Below are 19,647 nucleotides of genomic sequence, written 5' to 3' on the forward strand. Positions count from 1 at the left end.
GATTGGCCTTACATGATTATGAAATAATTATCAAGTCCAAGTCACACATGATAAACATAGGTTAATCTCTTGGTTTTTAATCCTATATAACTTATTAACCATTTAATTTTGTTTAGTGAAAGTACTCATTTAATTTTGTATAGTCGAAGTACCGTCTCTTATATAGGAAACAATTATGGTGTAAACATTATTTCAAGTTTGAAAGAGTCCTATATTACTTACTTTTTAAATGTTACTTTTGAGAGAGTGTGTGAGCAGAAGAGGGCCAGAGAGAGAAGGGGACAGAGGATCTGAAGTGGGTTCTGTGCTGACAGCGAGCCCGGTATGGGGCTCATACTCCCCAACCATGAGATCGTGACCTGAGCCGAAGTCGGCCTCTTAACCGATTGAGCCACCCAGGTGTCCCGAAAGAGTCCTCTATTTTAAAAGTTGCTTGTTACAAGCTGCTTCTCAAGGACCTTTGATGCTTTAAAGGGCAATATCCTCTTAAAGAATATGGATGTGGTTAGATTTAAGCATTACTGATTGTTGTTTTGTTAATGCTTTTCGGTTTTGGCACATGGCCAAGAGGAGAGAGAATGGGGATAGGTATGTACTTTGTTAATGGTTTAAAAGTGAATTTAGTTTTGGAAGTTATTTTAATGCATCAGTGTATAGCAGAATGCCCAAGAAATAAAGTGCAGCAGTAGGTTATAAGTTTTTACAGGGTATCTGTGCTAGCTTAATGGAGAGACATTTTATTCCCATAGAAGAGCAAAAGGGTTTTCAAGGAAACACTGATAAAATAACCTGTTTCTGTTGTGTTTTTGTTTTTTGAAGTAGGCTCCACGTGGGGTTTGAACCCATGATCATGAGATCAAGAGTTACATGCTCTACTGATTGAGGCAGCCAGGTGCTCCCAACCTGTTTTGTTTTTGTCTAAAAAGTTTGTCTCCACATTTTAATACTACTTTTGTAGAAGCTACTGAAACTAGGAAAACTTGGTTTTCTTTGTTTTGGTACTAGTTTATGTCTTCTAACATTCACATAAAGGAGGGACTTTTCCTGAGATTATCAAAGAGAATTACACTGATCTTTTTTTTTTTTTTAAGTATATCACATCATGACATCAGTTTTCAGGTGGAACAAGTGAGCATATCATGATCAAGAAAACCTACAGGTTTCAGTGGAAGTGGGTTTAAATATCTGTCTTAAGGTACTAGATACCCTGGAGTAAGATCTTGATCTTTAAGGATACTTGGGCATGTTTTCTCTAAAGGTCTTAAAAAGAATACAACAATAAATGTTAATCTAAAAAGAGGTAGAAACATGGGAGCTTCATTGTTACATCCAAGAATAACCCGTGCCTCTTTACCTCTTTGAATTCATATCCTTTGAAGCCCTTACAGATGTATTCATAAACCGAGATTATCTCAAGTTTACAAATTTTAATGTCTTTTCACTTTCAGAGGTAAAATAGCAATCTATGCTCTAACAGTTTTAGGATAGAGTTTCTTTTAACTCAAACTGAATATGGAAGCAGTTTTTTGCAAAATTTTTGTGATATGGAATTAGAGGTTTGGAATGTATGTTAATAGTACCTATATAAAAAATTGAGTAGGGTTTTTAAATCCATTCTAGGTACGTGTGTGTTGACTAAAACTAAAATAATTTTTAAAAATCTAGGTAGCTTTCCGTTTTTCTTTGAAGGATAATATGTATACTGGTAATTCTTTTATTATCCTTAAGCCAGGATCCATTCTTTGCCTGCTGGGAGGCCATGGGCCCACTTAACCTTTGCTGACAGTCTCACATCTTCCTGTGGTTTAACTCAGGAGGTACTGGCAGGACATGGGGATCGGCATTCGGTATTTTCTTCCTGCGTAGCTTGCTCTTTGGAGATGACTGCATCCCTGTGAAACCTACCACTACAGCTTCACTGGTAGATCTTCTCCCCGCCTTTATTTTTTAAAGTTTATTTTGAGAGAGAGTGCGTACACACTCGTGGGAGGGGCAGAGAGAGGGAGAAAGAATCCCAAGCAGGCTCCGCACTGTCAGGACAGGGCCCAATGTGGGGCTCAATTTCATAAACCGGGAGGTTATGACCTGAGCCGAAATCAAGAAGAGTCAGACGCTTAACCAACAGGGCTTCCCCAACACCCCTGGTAGCCTCTTTTTTCGTGCCTTTTAGCTCTTAATAGGTGAAGGTAACATTTCCCTGTTCATCTAGCCTCACGGGTGGCAATTGCTACACCAGCTGCCTCAGTATTATCTTGAATCCCCTCTTCTCCCAATGTTGCCCAGCAGTTGTTCTTTGCTAAGGTCTCTCCATTTTCTTGCATTTTGTTGCATTTTCTTGCCAGGATAAAATGCATTTTCTTGCTCTGATAAAAGTCAACAGAATACTCTTATCCAAAATCCTTTTCTTAAAGTCTGCCTTGCCTTGTACCTATTCTAGTGTGTTAGAACATCAGTAAAAGTGTAAAGAGGACTTAACTTTTTTTAATCATAGAATTACTATAGAATGTTTCAGGTTGTCAAAATAATAAGGACAAACCAGATTTTAGATTTATTATTTTATTTTATTTTTAATGTTTTATTTATTTTTGAGAGAGCACAAGTGGGGGAGGGACAGAGAGCAAGGGACATAGGATCTGAAGTGGGCTTCACTGACAGCAGAGAGCCTAGCCTGACGCAAGGCTCAAACTCATGAACCAGGAGGTCGTGACCTGAGCTGAAGTCGGCCCCTCAACCAACTGAGCCAGGTGCCCCATCAGATTTCTTATTTTTAAGTTGAGCAACACCTAACACTTCTTTCAAAGGTTTATTGAAAAGGTTATATGAATTAACTTACACAAGACTCTGAAGATAGTACCTGACTGCCCTACAGATGTGCTCCATAAATGTTTGTCCCCCTACCCTGTGGGCTGGCGTATGATAAAATCTCCAAAATCCAGGTAAACGTGGAAGAATTATGCTAGGCACTGAGGATTCAAAATTTGTTTCCTATTCTGCGGAAGTGGATCCTCTAGAAAGGAAGAAAAGCATGTAAATTTAAGTTTTATAAATAGCATTAATACTCTTTCTACAGTAGTAAGATTATAGGGCGTATATATACAGTGACAAAAAGCAGAGAGCAATGTCCAGCAGACACATGCCCGTGTCTTCGGTTCCCATGCCTCCTGCCTCTCAGGATGCATGGGTTTTGTGTCAAGAAATAGTCACATTTTCCAAGTATGTACCTTGGTGATTTTGCACATTCTAGAGTAACAGGAAAAGGGCAAAGTATATTCATTTAGAAATTGAATAAATGCTTGGTAATCATGTTGGTGTATTTTCCCAGTTAGATAAGCCAGAAGCATTTCACCACATTGTTGTTCTTTTTCTTATATTCAAGACTATAGATACTGTTGCTGGAAATTTTACCGAGCCAGAAAAGGCCTTTTTGTTCTATTAGCATCATGTTTTTCCCTTCAACCAAAGAATTAGACTGCTTGTAAGTAGAAATACCATGCTGCATGGTGTAACACTTCATAAAAAGAACATGTTACGTAAACATTAGCTGTCACCTGCCAGGCACTATTCTATGTGCCTTTTACACAGTAATTTGGTTAATCCTTACAGTGCCTTCAAAGATGGAAGTTTGCCATTTTACTGATGAGCAACCTGAGACACACAGATGGTAAGTGACTAGGAAATGGCAAAGCTGGGATTTGAACTCACGTAGTTAGAAAGGCCATGCTCTTTACCATCATACTACACTGCTGTGTTACTGTGTGTAGGATATGTGCTTCTAGTTAAAATTTGCATATAGTTGATTTTTAGGGTGCAAGCCCACTTTTTAAGTGTAAAATTATGAACTGTTAGTGATGTTGCATTTCAGATAAAAGATTTTAGTGGGCATCATTTGTATTTAGAGAAGCTAAATAAAATTCTGTATAAATTTCTCTGGTGCATAACATTTTGTGTTTCGGGGCTTTTAAAATTAGGAGTAAAGTTACATTTGGTGCTTCATTTCCCCTTTTTAACTTTGTAATTATGTCAGAATTTCAAGAAAACATCAGAGAGGTATGGAAATGTTAATATACATTTACGTGGTTATTTTTTTATAAGATTGACTGAAACCCTATAGTGAAAACATTTTTGGATAGCAAAATCAGTGTTGAACATTTAACCATTGTTTGGGAAATGTTCTGTATTATTTTAGAAGAAAACCATTTGTGTGCCAAATGTTTACCATTTGACATTTGATTCAGACCACTTAGCTCATTAGATCTGTTGGCTTCATGCTGTTATGTGGCTTTAGCCTACAGTTGTACTGGAAGAGATGGGCACATTAATCTTTGGAGGAGGAAGACAGGGTCAAAGGTAAAAGTCTGAGCCATCTGTAAGGCTGGCTGTGGACCCAATTCAGAGGCAATTCTGTTAGCATAAAGTTTTAAGCATCAACAGTACAGTTTTGTTTGTCATTAGGCATGAAAAAATAAACTATAAATCCTAGCTATGTAATGGGAATCTGTACTCATTACGAAAGGAGTTAAATATTTGAAAACCTGTAACATTTAAGATTAAAGGGATCTGTTAGCAGGCTAATCAGTGGGTTGCAGATATTCTACAGACTGGGAGGTGGTTTAGCAAGAAATATTTATGGTAGGAAAACATATGAAAATAGTCTGCTGGGTAACGTCATTCTAGAGCCAAACTTTGCTGAGTTAAGATGCTTTTATGGCAAAAGTAACTTTAAATGCCAAACACATGTAAGTTTTAGTTATGACACTTTTTGTGTCCTTGTGGGTTCAAGAACATGACTGTTATTAAATCACCCACAGACAGCAGTATCTTTAAGGTTGATGTATTTGTGGGAAGAAGAAAAGGTCACAATTTACTTTTTAAAAAATGGCCAAAATGTCTAAGCTTGTACACTGACCATCAAAAGGCCCTATCTAGAAAAATCAAATCCAAATAAAGGCTAAGAAACTGAGGCTAGAGGCAGAAGTGTCTTATATATACCACAACCTTCAACGCAGATTTCCAAATGCTTGTTTCAAGTAAACAGATTTCTCACCTGCTACCTTTAACCTAATATCCTGGAAAGTGGTTTCCCTCCACGGAAGGGGATTCAGTTCAGTTCTTCGTAAATGTGAATAAACGGGAGGGCTCTACGGAGGCAGGCAGGTTACAACTAGGCTCGATTTTAATAAGACCACATTGCCAACAAGAGGTTCTACTTCCTAGAGGACTTGTAGTATTATAGTGACAGTAAGCAGTTGAGAGCAGACCTGGGGTCAAACCTTGACCTTTAGGGAAAACAAGCTAAATCAGCATGAACCAGTGTCAAGTGTATAAGGTGGCAGCCGTACTCCACCAGGAGGCATTTTCTACCAGAGGTCCTCTCAGCGTTCACTCAACTGCAGGGGAAAAGCTTCATCTTGAGCCTTTGCAACAGCACGGAGTCTGAGAGTCTGACTGACTAGGTAGAAATGTCTTTTGTAAGTGGCCTGAGTTTGTCCCTATTTTCCTATCACTTAAGGTCATTCCTAGTAAAATACATCCTGCAAAGGGCTGGAGCCAGGCCACCTGAACTCTCAGGTGAATTCTTTAGTAAATACCTTATTTGAGGAGTTCGTGAGCATCCTGACCAGCCGCTTGTGGAGTAGAGAAGGACAGAATGTCGTAGCCCTTCGTACTCTTCAATGTTGCAAAATACCTATTTGGAGGAGCTGATTTGCTTGCAGAGAGTGAGGCCGGCCATAGCACCCAACTTCACTTTGGGAGAAATGTTGGCCAGAAATTCTCCCTTGATGTGAGTGAGGCGTTTCTTTGGACTTCCATCACTCCCCACTGGCAGAGCATCCCGTGTGTCCCAGAGCAATCCTGTACCCTCTAAAGGAGAGATCTCCAGAAGATGCTGGAGTCGGATCCTTGGCGTTGACCTACAACTGAAGCTCCTCAGGAGTTGGGAGGAAGAAGTAGAGGAGGCAGGACAAGTATCTCTCCCTCCTGACTTTCCTCCCTGGCCAAGGCGTAGCGTCTGGCTTTTCTGGGGTCAGGCTCTGGCGTCTCCTCTGCCCATCTTCCCACGCGGCGCACGCCTTTGGCCACCTTGGGTGCGTTCCTGCAGGGATTGTGGTCATAGATGACCAGCTTCAGACTCGACAGGTGGGCCAGGCTGGGGAAGTAACGGATGCTGTTCCTGTCCACGTCGATCACCTCCAGGAAGGGCATGTGCAGCAGCACGGGGGGGAAGTCAGTCAGCAGGTTGCCTGAGAGCCAGATGGTCCGCAGCTCTCGGAGGCGCTGGAGCTGGCCTGGCAGCAGACGCAGAGAATTGGAGCCGGCATGCAGAGTCTTTAGGAGACTTAGCTCGCAGACCACCTCCGGCAGCTGGGTGAGGCAGTTGGCCTCGACCCACAGGGTCCGGAGATTCTGAAGCAGGCTCAGCTCACTGGGGAGGTCGCAAAGTTTGTTGTTACCCAAGTAGAGGATGCAGAGCTGTTTCAAAGTACACACCACCTGGGGCAGAGCCTTGAAGTTGTTGAAATCCAGGGCCAGGATCTGCAGATTCTGCAGCTGCCCCAGCTCAGGAGGCAGGCTGTTGAGGTGGTTGTCACTCAGGTAGAGCTTGACCAGCTCCCGGAAGGAGCACACGTTCCCGGGGAAATGGCGTAGCTGGGTCCCACTCAGATCCACCATCTTGTCCACGGGCATCTCCCGGAGATCTCTGACCACGTAGTTCTGGCAGCAGTCAGCAGGGATGAAGGCCACCAGGGCCCTGATGGTGTTCCCCATGAAGAGGCCGGAGGCAGGGTGAGCCCCAGCCCACTGACTCACCCACGGGGCCCGCTGCGGGTTGCGGCTGCCGCCGACTGCCCTGAGGCCTATTTTCCTCTCCCATTATAACCTGGGGTTGGCGGGACAAAAGCCAGTCACTTCAACAGAGAAAAGTGCTCGTGATAGCGACTTGAGTGTCGGGTGACAGGCCCAACGCACAGAGTCTGGGGAGTCCGGGCCTGATTCGCGTACTTTCAGTCACCTAAGCCCCAGTTGCCGTTATCTACATTTTTTGTTTGTTTGTTTCAAGCTGGAAATAGCTTTACTGTTTTTTCTAATGATAAAACAGTAAGACATCATGTAAAGGTGTAACAGGAAAAAATGAAAAACACGCACAGCCATATTCCCCAGGAATGAACACTAAACATTTTAAGGTATGTCCTCCAGCTTTTGCTACAAGTAACCAATTTATTAAAAAAAAATTCATACTGCTTAAGAGTCTTACTTTTTCATAACATGGACATATTTTTGTGTTTGCAGGTATCTACACAATCATTTTAAACACCTGTATTCCATTGGGAGGCATCGTTGAAGTGTAAACAGCTCTCTGCTGTCGTCTATTGGCATCTAGATTGCTTACAATGTGTCACTATTATAAATATCCTCGTACATGCACTGTGAGAGTTAACCACTGATTTCTTTAGGAAATGGGCTTAGAAGTGTTCCTGGGTCAAAGATACGCATGTTTGTTTTTTTAAATTTTTATAATGTTTATTCATTTTTGAGAGACAGAGACAGTGCAAACGGGGAAGGGGCAGAGAAAGGAGGACAGGATCCAAAGCAGGCTCTAGGCTCCGAGCTGTCAGTACAGAGCCTGATGAGGGGCTCAAATCCACAAACTGTGAGATTATCACCTGAGCCGAAGTCAGATGCTTAACCAACTGAGCCACCCAGGTTCTCCCCACCTCCTTTTTTTTTTGAGAGAGAGTGTGCAAGTGAGCGAGGGTCAGAGAGAGAGAGGGAGAAGGGGGGCTCACCCGAAGTGGGGCTTGAGCTCACCTGATGTGGGACTCAAACTCACGAACCGTGAGATCATGACCTGAGCCAAAGTCAGATGCTTAACCACTGAGCCACCCAGCCGCCAACAGGTGTCCATTTTCTGAACTCTTCATTCTTACCAGGTAATAGTTTTCCATAGTTTACAAATTTGCCTTTGACAAAAGACGAGTGGAAAAGCAGAAGAGAGGGAAGAGGAAAGTCAGACTCTCGAAGCTTAAATAAATGAGGATATAATTCTCCAGTTCATCTACGGCAGATAACAGCTAATTGCCCATCAAAGGTTTGTGCTTTTCTTCCACAGTGTCCAGTTGTGGGAAGCAGCTGCCCAGCCAGGACATTTTCTAGTATGAGTCTAGGTCAGAGAGTCTAATTCTGGCCAATGAAATGTGGGCAGAAGTGATACCTGTCTCTTCTAGGCCTGGCTCGTTTAAAACCAACCCCGCCTACCTCCACACTCTCTCCATCTGCCTGCTGGATATCAACACCCAGGGTGACCTTAACTGCCACCATGTGGAAGTCACATGTTGAAACTGACAGGGCCTTGGTCCTTCTGGATCCCTGGAAAGGTTAACATTCCTAACACCCTCAAAGCTTCAGGTCAATTCCCATCTTTCTGCAAGTACCCTCTTGTACTGTTCGAAATCTTTTTGTTTGAATGTTTTGTTTCGTTTTTTAACTATAGACATCTATTTAAAAACCATTCCAAGTGAGACGATCCATCAACCTGCCTGCTGTATGGGAGAGAGCCGGGGCTGGGGGAGTCTCAGCAAACTCTTTACCATCCTCCAGTGCCTTTGCTGCTAAATTGCTCCTAATAGACTGAGCAGAGCAGAAGAACATTCTGCGGGAATGGCCATTCCACAGAACTCTTTGGTGATGCAGTGCCACCACCCACCTTTCTCCTCAGTCACAACTGAAGCTGGTGTCCTTGGACTTTCTACACACTGAAAGTCAAAGGCTGTCATCTCGAGGCTCCTCCTTGCTTTGTTGATTTTTACTATAATAAATGGCCTCTCAAAATGAACAAATCAGGAGACTATAGATGCTGGAGAGGATGTGGAGAAACGGGAACCCTCTTGCACTGTTGGTGGGAATGCAAATTGGTGCAGCCGCTCTGGAAAGCAGTGTGGAGGTTCCTCAGAAAATTAAAAATAGACCTACCCTATGACCCAGCAATAGCACTGCTAGGAATTTACCCAAGGGATACAGGAGTACTGATGCATAGGGGCACTTGTACCCCAATGTTTATAGCAGCACTCTCAACAATAGCCAAATTATGGAAAGAGCCTAAATGTCCATCAACTGATGAATGGATAAAGAAATTGTGGTTTATATACACAATGGAGTACTACGTGGCAATGAGAAAGAACGAAATATGGCCCTTTGTAGCAACGTGGATGGAACTGGAGAGTGTGATGCTAAGTGAAATAAGCCATACAGAGAAAGACAGATACCGTATGTTTTCACTCTTATATGGATCCTGAGAAACTTAACAGGAACCCATGGGGGAGGGGAAGGAAAAAAAAAAAAAAAGAGGTTAGAGTGGGAGAGAGCCAAAGCATAAGAGACTCTTAAAAACTGAGAACAAACTGAGGGTTGATGGGGGGTGGGAGGGAGGGGAGGGTGGGTGATGGGTATTGAGGAGGGCACCTTTTGGGATGAGCACTGGGTGTTATATGGAAACCAATTTGACAATAAACTTCATATATTGAAAAAATAAATAAATGGCCTCTCGACAAGTACTATGCTTTGCCTCTATATTTAGCCTGGCCACTGTGACCACAGATGGTCATGAAACAGCTGCCGTGTTGTCCCTAGAAGTAATGATGACAATGATTGCCACCTGTTATTATTTGTAACTAATTGGCTAAACTCTAAGCACTGTGCCAGGGGTTTACATACACTCTCTCTTCTCGGAACCTGCCAGAGGAATATTTTTTATCCCCAATTTTCAGATGAGAAAACTGAGGGTCCGAGAGGTTGAATAATAACATCAAATATTTATTGAGCACTGACTATGTTCTGGAGGCAAGGAATCTTGTGGCTAACGAGATAGACAGGATAGGACCTTGTCTCACAAACTACACAATTCCACCAGAGCCGGGGTGGGGTTCTCCTCCTGGAATTAAGGTCCCACCAGCTGACAAACTCTGGCCTCACACTCAGAACTTCCACTGGGCACTTTAATGCCATCCCCTAAATACGAGCATGGAGCTAAGGATAACCAAATGGTTGAGAAAGGCCTTTTGTGTGGACGGAGACAGAAATAGGCAGAAGAAAAGAAGTCAAGAAAAAAAAAATGGAGAAAGCAGATTGTAACCAGCCACACTACAGTATTTTCAGAGTTTGTCCTGCCCTCATTTTTCATGCCTTTGTGTCAGGTTTAAAGTGAATGAAACGTCCCTTGGGAAGCGTGGAGGGTTATGGATTGACCATTACCATGATTGTTTATTGGCCCATCTCGACTGTTGTCCTTGGCAAGGGGACAGCCTGCAGATTCAATGGCATCTAGGTTGCTTACAGTGTGTCTGTGAAAGACCCACACGTCCCTCTTCACAAAGTCACTGGAAAGACCACATCCTCTCTGGCCACAGATGTCTGTGAGTCTATCAAATGGGTCACATGACCCCTGTGACCCCAGAGGGCTCTGAACTGGCTTATCTAAGGGACAGGTGGGAGATGTTCAGGGCTCAGTTTAAGGACTGAAGTTGGTGATAATCTCTGAAAAGGAATGTCGGAACGGTGGCCCGGGTGTAAGAAGGCAGCAGTTTAAAGCAAGAGATAGGGGAGACAGGCCTGATCCTGACAATGACTAGTTCCTGGGGGGTTTGCAAAGGGCACAGCCTCCCATTGCTCAAGGCACACAGGGTTGTGATCTTGAAGCTTCCAAAAAGAGCACTGACCACATCACCTCTGCCCTTCATCTGCTCAAATATCCACTGTGCCCTTCCCAACCCCCACCTACCCGTTTCCCCCCTGTCAGCCACAATGCCTCCTTGTGGGACCATAGAAGCCCCACCTCAAGTCTCGGCAGGGGACCCAGACTCGTCAGTGAGGTTTACAGGACCCTAGAGGATGTGCCCCTGCCCAGCTCTCCAGCCCGGTGAGGGCTACCCTCCTCCTTTGCTGCCTCCTCTGGTTCATCAAATGTGCCCACCTTCCTCCTCATTAGGGCCTTCCCCCCTGCAGCCCCCTTTGCCTAGAACACCCTCCCCTCCCCTCTGCCCCTCCCCTCACTCTTACTCATTTGTGCTGTTGCACCATACACGTCGTTTCCCAACCTAGTGATTTTGCACCGTGCTGACAGTACTCCCCTGTAAAAACTTACTCATCACCCATCTCCCCGGCTGGATTCTTTTTTTTTTTTTTTTTTTAATGTTTATTTATTTTTGAGACAGAGAGAGACAGAGCATGAAGGGGGGAGGGGCAGAGAGAGAGGGAGACACAGAACCGCAAGCAGGCTCCAGGCTCTGAGCCATCAGCCCAGAGCCCGATGCAGGGCTCGAACTCACGGACTGCGAGATCGTGACCTGAGCTGAAGTCGGACGCTTAACCGACTGAGCCACCCAGGCACCCCATCCCCGGCTGGATTCTAATCCCCACTCAGCACATCGGCTGGGATTGGCTTCCTGTTGAATCTGTCGTCTCCGCCTCCGTACCTGGCACCTAGCTGGTCCTCAGCAAGTGGCAGTAAATGAGCTGATGCTGATCGGCCGGTGAAGTCCGCTTTGATTTGCCCACAGAAAATTATTATTATTATTTTTATTTATTTTTGAGAGAGAGAGCGAGCGAACGCACAAGCAGGGGAGGAGCAGAGAAAGACAGGGACAGAGGATCTGAAGCAGACTCCTCGGTGACAGCAGCGAGCCCAATGTGGGGCTCGAACTCCCAAACTGCGAGATCATGACCTGAACCGAAGTCACACGCTTAACTGACTGAGCCACCCAGGCACCCCACACAGGAAATTATTTTTAAGTACTAAAGACAGCACTAAATATAGGAAAGAACACAAATTTAACTTATTATCCCCCATCAGCGCTGCTATAGATCGTATCTTGCGTAAAAAACCTTGAGTTTTACACACACACCCACTCCTGCTGGACTGCAAAGTCCCTGAGGCCTGTCCGCTCTGCTGCATTCTTAGCACAATGACAGCACCTCGGACAAAGTGGGCAGTGATTTATTCCACAAATAAGCGATGAACTACAGACAAAATTCCCTGCCTTCCTGGAACATTTGGATGAATGAATGAATGAATGAATGATGTATTAGTCTCAGTTTGATAACAGACACTCAAACTGCTAGTAGCCAGTAGCTTGACAATATATATTAATGAGTAAGTAGATTTTTTTCTACCATTGATCATCATTGAGGTTAAGAGACGGGGCTCTGAGAAAGACTCAGAATTTACTCAGAATAGTTGACCAGATCACATAGCGTTGGAAGCACCCAGAAAGGAACTCACATTTGCTTGGTAACCTGTAGGACAAACTATCATTTTGTGCCTTCTGGAGCACAGTCCTGGGGCAGAGGCTGAGGGCTTGCTCTGGGGTTTCAGCCCCTGACTCTGGAGCATGCTGAGCCCGCTCTGCAGACAGGTCCGAAGGTGGATTCCAGAGTAGCCTCCCAGAACACTCTGAAGTTCATTAGATGCTCTGTCAGCGCTGAACTGCTGGAATCTGTTCAATAGCAGCTGCTGAGCTAAGACAATTATTCAGAGACAAGGGAGCTTCAAAAGTGAGCAGTGCAGTGAAACACAAACCCTGAAAGCGTTCCATCCACTCACCGGCTGGAGAGCCCGGGGAGAAAGGAACGCGATTGGAAAAGGCAGCCTTTCTCCAGCTTGCTTGTGAGTGATAGGAAGGAAAATTGGCCTCGAAGGGATTCTGCCTGGCAACCCTTAGGAGCCAGCAGCGAGGGGATCCCTGTTCTGAAGCTGGGTTTCTTGACAGCCTGGGGTGATAGACCTTGCCCGTGATTACAGCTGAAGGCCGTTTCAGTGAGCCTCTCTGCTTCTCTACTTTATGGAGGGTAGGATTTGCTACCAGAACTCAGATCAGTATTTTCTATTTCACTGCAGTGTTTCACGGCTTTGTCAGGTTTAATGCAACTCTGGGAGTAAATAGGTCCTCCCAGTTTGTCGACCTTGGCCAGTGGTTCTTTTTTTTTTTTTTTTTTTTTGGCAATTAAAAAAATGTTTTTCATGTTTGTTTATTTTTGAGAGAGCACGAGAGAGAGACAGAGTGTGAGAGGGGCAGAGAGAGAGAGGGAGACACAGAATCTGAAGCAGGCTCCAGGCTCTGAGCTGTCAGCACAGAGCCCCACATGGGGCTCGAACTATGCATGGCCAGATCATGACCTGAGCCGAAGTCGAGCGCTTAACCAGCTGAGCCACCTAGGCGCCCTGCCAGTGCTTCTTAACTAGTGTTGATCTTGCCCTTCAAGAAATGCTTGACAATGTCTGAAGGCATTTTTGTTTGTCACGACTCAGAGTGCTCCTGGCATCTAGTGGGTAGAGGCCAGGACGCAACTGAACATTCTACAACGCACGGGAGAGCCCCCACAGCAAAGAATTGTCTGGGCCCAAATGTCAAAATGCCAAGGTTGAAAAACCCTGGGGTGTCCTGATGCCAGCCAGTCCTCCCCAGGAAAAGCAGCACCGTACTTGTAAACTGGATACAATAGCTAGTATTTTATCTTGACTGGAGTGTATTCTTTTCAGTCATGGGGAAGATTTTCTTTCCGTTTAATAAGGTCGAGTAGGATAGTACAGAAATACCCGTTATATAACTATACTCTCAAGAAATTCCTTTGGCATTCCTGAGATTCTTAGATCTTCCTGACAAGTAAAGGGTTGATAATGTGAAAGTAGCTTTGGAAATTGGAATTGCTTACAAACTTTATAAAGGACTCATGAAGTCTCTTATAACTTGTTGGGTTTTTGTTTGTTTGTTTGTTTGTTTGTTTTTTGCAGAGTAGGGGGCAGGCGGTGGGTGAATCTTCCATGCATTTTCCAGTAGAAATGATACTATAAATGGTGACATCTCAGGTTGGCTTATTCCAGAAAACAATGAAAGTACGGTGATGATACAGTGATTGCAGTCTTACTGACTTCTGTATATAGGATGGTTTCTACGAGGAAGGAAATGGATTCTGAACTGCAAGCTCAAGCATCAGTCCCAGTAGCTAGAAGTGATTTCAGAGGATGGTTGATGCTGCTAAATTCTGGTACCATCTGGAACTGGGTGCATTGCTGCCTCAATGCAACCACGGTTCTGTTAGCAAGGAAGAACAGAGAGGTTAGGTCGGAAACCAGCAGTGCCTGCCATGGGAACGTCTAGCATATGTGGGTTGGTAGTTTGGAGGGTCTGGGGTGGAGTTTCAGTTCTAGCATTTCCTGCCTGGATGGCCTTGGAGAGGTTGCTCAATACCTTTGAAGGTCTTTCTCCCTTTGTCAAATGGAGATGATAAGAATGTCATGGTGAGGTTTAAGTGATAGTAAATGCCCAGAACATACTAGAAGCTTAATACAGGTCAGCTTTCCCCCTTCCCCCGCTGCGTACTTTCTCTCTCATCAGTACTTGCTTGGTACGACATCACATCTTTAAGGAATGTCAATATCTGCCCAAGTCTGTGGTCAGCTCCAACCGCATCATTAAACTTGCTGCTAACTTAGAACCTCCTGGAATGGGTGGAGCAACCTCACAACTTTGCAACCAATGGTGAGTAGAGAGCAGCCACCGAACAAGGACAGTGAAGCCGATCTTGGTGGCTCTGCTGTGCCTTCAGATCATCACGGCATGGAGAGGTAAGGGAACATGGGCAAAGCTGAAGGCTGTGACATCGTCTCTCCTTGATGTCAACTGCTCTTCCCCACACAACTGCTGAACGGACAGTGGGATGGGACAAATTGGAACTGGGGGTTCTGATTTGGAGGGGCTGACCATGGAAGCTCACTCCTCCCTCTCTAGCTTGTCAGGATTTCTTTCGTCCAAGTGAAGCCCAGCAGGTGTCATGTTGGAGAAGGAGGGACTCTGGAGGAGTTCGCAAAAGACCACCAGCCACAAGTTTTTGCGGGTAGGCATCTGTGACACTCCCCTGAGGAAGTGTGTTTACATGAGAGAATGACAGAAGAGCAGTTATGTGATTATGGGGGTACATTCTGTGAGTAGATTGCTGGGGGTCTGGAGACATCTAGCTCTGTAAGGCCACAAACCAACTTGGGCTCCCCAGAGGCCCAGGGCAAGCTGTGTTTTTCTCCAGTTGGAGAGTTCCTCCCATCTACTTTTGGAGGGAGGAGGAGCATTCGTTCGGTATTCCCCGATCGAGGGTGTCTTTCAGATAGTGGGGCTCAGTGTGAATCCTGAGTCACACCGATGGGTGGGCTGGTGCTATGGGAGAGACCCCTACGTGGACTCCAGGGATCTGTGTTCGAACTTCTCCAAACGGCTGTGTGCTCGTGGGCAAGTTGTTTAACTTCTCATGCTCTCCTTTCCCTCATCTGGAGACCAGAGGGTTGGACGAGATGGTCCCTAAGGTCCCCATCCAGCTTGGCAGTGGAGATTTCCATGACATTTCATGGCAAATGCAGGTCAGGGCGGGTAAGTGGGGCGGGGACTGTGCTTGAGAAAAACAGCGTTGTTTTTGTTTTAAATTCCAGACACTAGGTTAAGATGACAAAGACCTTGACCCAGCATTCCTTTTTTACTTTTTTTTTTTAAACATATTTCTGCCATTCCCTTCTCTGAGCCTCAGTTCACTCACCTGCAAAACTGGAGTAATTATACCCACTGCTTGAGGCTGCCAGGACATAATGTGTTTAAAGTGTCTTACACATAGAAGGCACTTAAAAAAATGGTTGATATTATTACCCTTTTATTATTAGTGTTATTATTAGCTCTTGGGCTGGGATTACTCCAGGGAGTCCTAATGCATGATCAAGAGAGTGGAGCCTTGGGCCAGCCCTGGTGTTATTTCTCTCAGTTCCTGGGCCCTAGCTGGTTTCCTGATTTGGTGTTGGGGGGACCCAAAGCCTACTGGGCCAAGCCTATATCCTTTGGGTCCACTATGGACTCCCCCAACATCTCTTCCCAGCAGGTGTATTAAAACAGAAATTAATCTTATGGTCTTTCTTGCAGACATTTGCCCCTTTACAGCAAAGACAGCTTTGTATTGACCTTGAATGGTATTCTTTGAAACGTTGGCAAGATGCTACTGTTTGAACAGTACCTTACAACGTCTGTATGTTCCCTTTCCAGGGGCAGAAATCAGCATTACACTGGGTTCTCTCAGCTGGAGAGTGAGCAAGCATTTTATTTTTTTAAATATTTATTTTGGGGGGACAGAGTGCAAGCAGGGGAGGGGCAGAGAGAGAGGGAGACGCAGAATCTGAAGCAGGCTCTGAGCTGTCAGCACAAGAGCCGGACGTGGGGCCCGGACCCGCAAAGTGCGAGATCATGACCTGGGCCGAAGTCGGACGCTTAACCAACTGAGCCACCCAGGCGCCCCGAGTGAGCACCTTATAACTCCTTCGGTAAAATGCTTTGGATGGTGGTCCACACACCTGCAGAAAAACGAGCCCCACGTCAGGCAAACCAGTGGACGTGGCTTCATGTTCGCTGGCTGCCCCTTGGGCAGAGCGCTACCCTGCTCCTTTGTCAGAAGCACAGCCCGGGAAAAGAATGCCTTTCTCTAAAAATAGGGCAGTTTCCGGAGGTATGTCTGCACCAGCACATTAGTCTTCCCGGCAGCCTCGGGACAGGCCAGCTGATAAAACTCTCTCCTCCCGGTGCCCCAATTACTCACAGCTGTTTTCCAGACCAAAGGGCCCAGGGGATGCTGGCCTCAGGCCACATGTCAGGTGCCTCTTGTCAAACACTCCGTGTGAGGCGGGAGTCGGCATCATCAGCCTGGAAGCCTGGCCGGCCCTCTAGAAAGGATTAGGAAAGCTTGGCGTCCTGAGCCGTGAGTACATTCCAAACCCCGGCAATCTCTTTGTTTCCCTTTACATGTACCTGTTTTTTCTTTTGTCCTTCTATCCAAAGTTGGACTTTTCTTTCTGCTAGAAGCTGGAGGTTAGTATAGTCTAGTGGTCAAAGAGATGTGCTCTAGAGCCCCACTTCCTGGGTTTGAAGCTTTTTTTTTTTGTGATTTTGGTTTTGTTTGTTTGTTTTTTTAATTAGTAAACTTAATTTTTTAGAGTTTTGTGGTCACAGAAAAATTGAACAGAAGGTACAGAGAGTTCCTATATACCCCCTTCCCCACGCGTGAACATGCCGCATCCCCCACGCGGCAGTCGGTACATTTGTTAAAATCAATGAGCTCACACTGACGTGTCGTTAGTGCCCAAAGTTCAGAGTCTAACTGGGATTTGCTCTGGGGGTGGTACTTTCTATGGGTTTGGGCAGATGTGCGGTGATGCATCCACTATTGTAGTTTCATACAGAGTAGATTCACTGCCCTAAAAATCCTCTGTGCTCTGCCTACACATCTCTCCCTCTCCCTTCACAGGCAACCACTAATCTTTTCGCCGTCTCCATAGTTTCACCCTATCCAGAATGTCAAATGGTTGGAATCATACTGTATGTAGTCTGTTCAGATTGGCTTCTTTCACTTAGTAATATGCCTTTAAATTTCCTCTATGCCTTTCCATGGCTTGATTGCTTATTTCTCGTTAGCGCCAACTAACATTCCAGTGTCTGGATGTATCATAGTTTATCCCTCCGCTGATTAAAGGACATCTTGGTTACGTCCCAGTTTTTGTTTTTTGGCAATTTTGAATAGAGTTCTCAGCTTCCTTGGGTAAATGCCGAGGAGCACGATCACTGGATCTTATGGGAAGAGAATGCTTAGTTTTGTCAAAACCTGTCAAACTGTTTTCCAAAGTGGCTGTACCATTTTGCATTCTTACCCGCGATGAATGAGAGTTCCTGTTGCTCCACATCCTTGCCAGCATTTGGTATTGTCAGTGTTCTACATTTTTGAAGCTTTTGATGACCTGAGGGAAGTTACTAGACCTCTCCACCTTGGTTTCCTAGTTTGCAAAACCTGGAAAACAGTGGCACCTTTATTATTGGGTTCTCATGAGAATGAAGTAAAACCACCCACGTAATGCATGTAGGACGGGGCTGGCGTGTATGAACTCTCAATAAATACAAGCTATGATGTTTGGATTAGGTCGCATTTCTGTTCTCAAAAACACTTGATATTCTTGGGCACAAAATGATGTTTATGTTGGGGGTGGATTCCATGATTTATTTAATTATTTATTTAATGTTTATTTTTTAGTTTTATTTTTGAGAGAGAGAGAGAGAGAGAGAGAGAGGGAGTGTGTGCGTGCAAGCGGGGGAGAGGCAGAGAGAGAGAGACAGGGAGACTGAGGATCCAAAGCAGGCTCCGTACTAACAGCAAACAATCCAGTGCAGGGCTCAAACTCACAAACTGTGAGGTGGTGACCTGAACCAAAGTCAGACACTTAACTGACCGAGCCACCTAGGTGCCCCTATTTATTATGTTTTTAAGTTTTTATTTATTTATTTTGAGAGAGAGCAGAGGAGGAGCAGAGAGGGAGAGAGAGAGAATCCTAAACAGGCTCCCACACGGTTGGTGCAGAGCCCAATGCAGGGCTCGAACTCATGAACAGCAAGATCATGACCTGAGCTGGAACCAAGAGTCGGACGCTGAATGGACTGAGCGTCCATTTTTTAATAATGAGAGTTGGCCCCATGCTCTTTCCCATGCTGAGGACTTCATATACTCTCTCATTTGATTACTACTGTGCTACAGAGCAGATACCAGCATCGTTCTCCATTTTCAGATGAGCAAGTTATAGCCTAGAGAGGTTGAACTGACTCAGTTAAAGTCATCCAGCTAAGAAGCAGAGTTGGGTGGGGCTCGAACATGCGTTCGGGTGACACCAATATCCAACACTTACGACACTGCCTCCCTCCCAACCTGGTCTCCCTGCCAACCTGCATCTTTGGCTTGGAAATTTAGACTTACAGGGTTATAGCCTTTCCAGACCATTCTCTGGTTAAGCAAGAAGTTAGGCTCACAAGTTAAACATTAATTGCACCCCAATCTTGACACATCAAAATGATTATGTTGAAGTTCATGTCAACTGTTCTGTTCTTCTGGGGGCTCAGCCAGTGTCTAGTGTTTGCACGGGCTGCTGCCTGCTTCTCCCATCTCCTCATGCGGCCGGCTCCCGCTCTGCCCTCAGATCTTGGCCGACACGTTATTTCCTGCAGTGAGTCTTCTGGGTTAGGTGCCCCCCTTTGCTCTCTTAGCACCCTGTCTTTTCCCTATTGTAGCTCTTGTCACCCTGTATTATGCTTTTATGTCTGGCTCCTCTGCTAGACTGAGCTCCATGAGGGCAGAGACGCTACTTGTCTTGCTCACTGTCGTTTGCGCAGCCCTCAGGCCAGCACCTGGCGCCTAATGTGGGATTAACGAGTGTTAGTGGAATTAATGACTGAATGACCATAGGGCCAGTGCTGGACCGCAGCACCGGGTGTGGTGCTTCTTTTTCAGGCCCAGGCTAGAGGGTCACCGACACTGACATCCCACCTCAGGAATTCACCATGGTGTTTGACTTGGGATCATCCCACTTCTGGATCTCTTCTTCCTACTGCAACAGCCAGGCATGCAGTGAGGAATGACAGGGCTAGGGGCGTTTTAACACTCAAGCAGCCTCTTAGGCAGTAAAGCTCTTCTCCCCAACTCACTCACTCTGCAAGCAGGGCATGAACCCCAAATAGGCTTAATCCATTCTCTGGCCCCTTGTATTCTTGGGAGGAGGGTCCCATAATGACCTTCTCAGGGTCTCAACTGGAGGCA

General features: G+C 45.3%; 1 protein-coding gene across 1 annotated transcript; it reads right to left on the reverse strand.

The window, feature by feature from the left end:
• Positions 1 to 5,595: 5,595 nt before the first annotated feature.
• LRRC10 (leucine rich repeat containing 10) lies at positions 5,596 to 6,768 on the reverse strand. Its single transcript, XM_007082241.2, has one exon. The coding sequence runs from the start codon at positions 6,766 to 6,768 to the stop codon at positions 5,929 to 5,931; it is 840 nt and encodes a 279-aa protein (XP_007082303.1). The 3' UTR covers positions 5,596 to 5,928.
• Between the last annotated feature and the right edge of the window lie 12,879 nt (positions 6,769 to 19,647).

Source organism: Panthera tigris, chromosome B4 (assembly GCF_018350195.1).
Source record: "Panthera tigris isolate Pti1 chromosome B4, P.tigris_Pti1_mat1.1, whole genome shotgun sequence".
Lineage (NCBI taxonomy): Eukaryota > Metazoa > Chordata > Mammalia > Carnivora > Felidae > Panthera > Panthera tigris.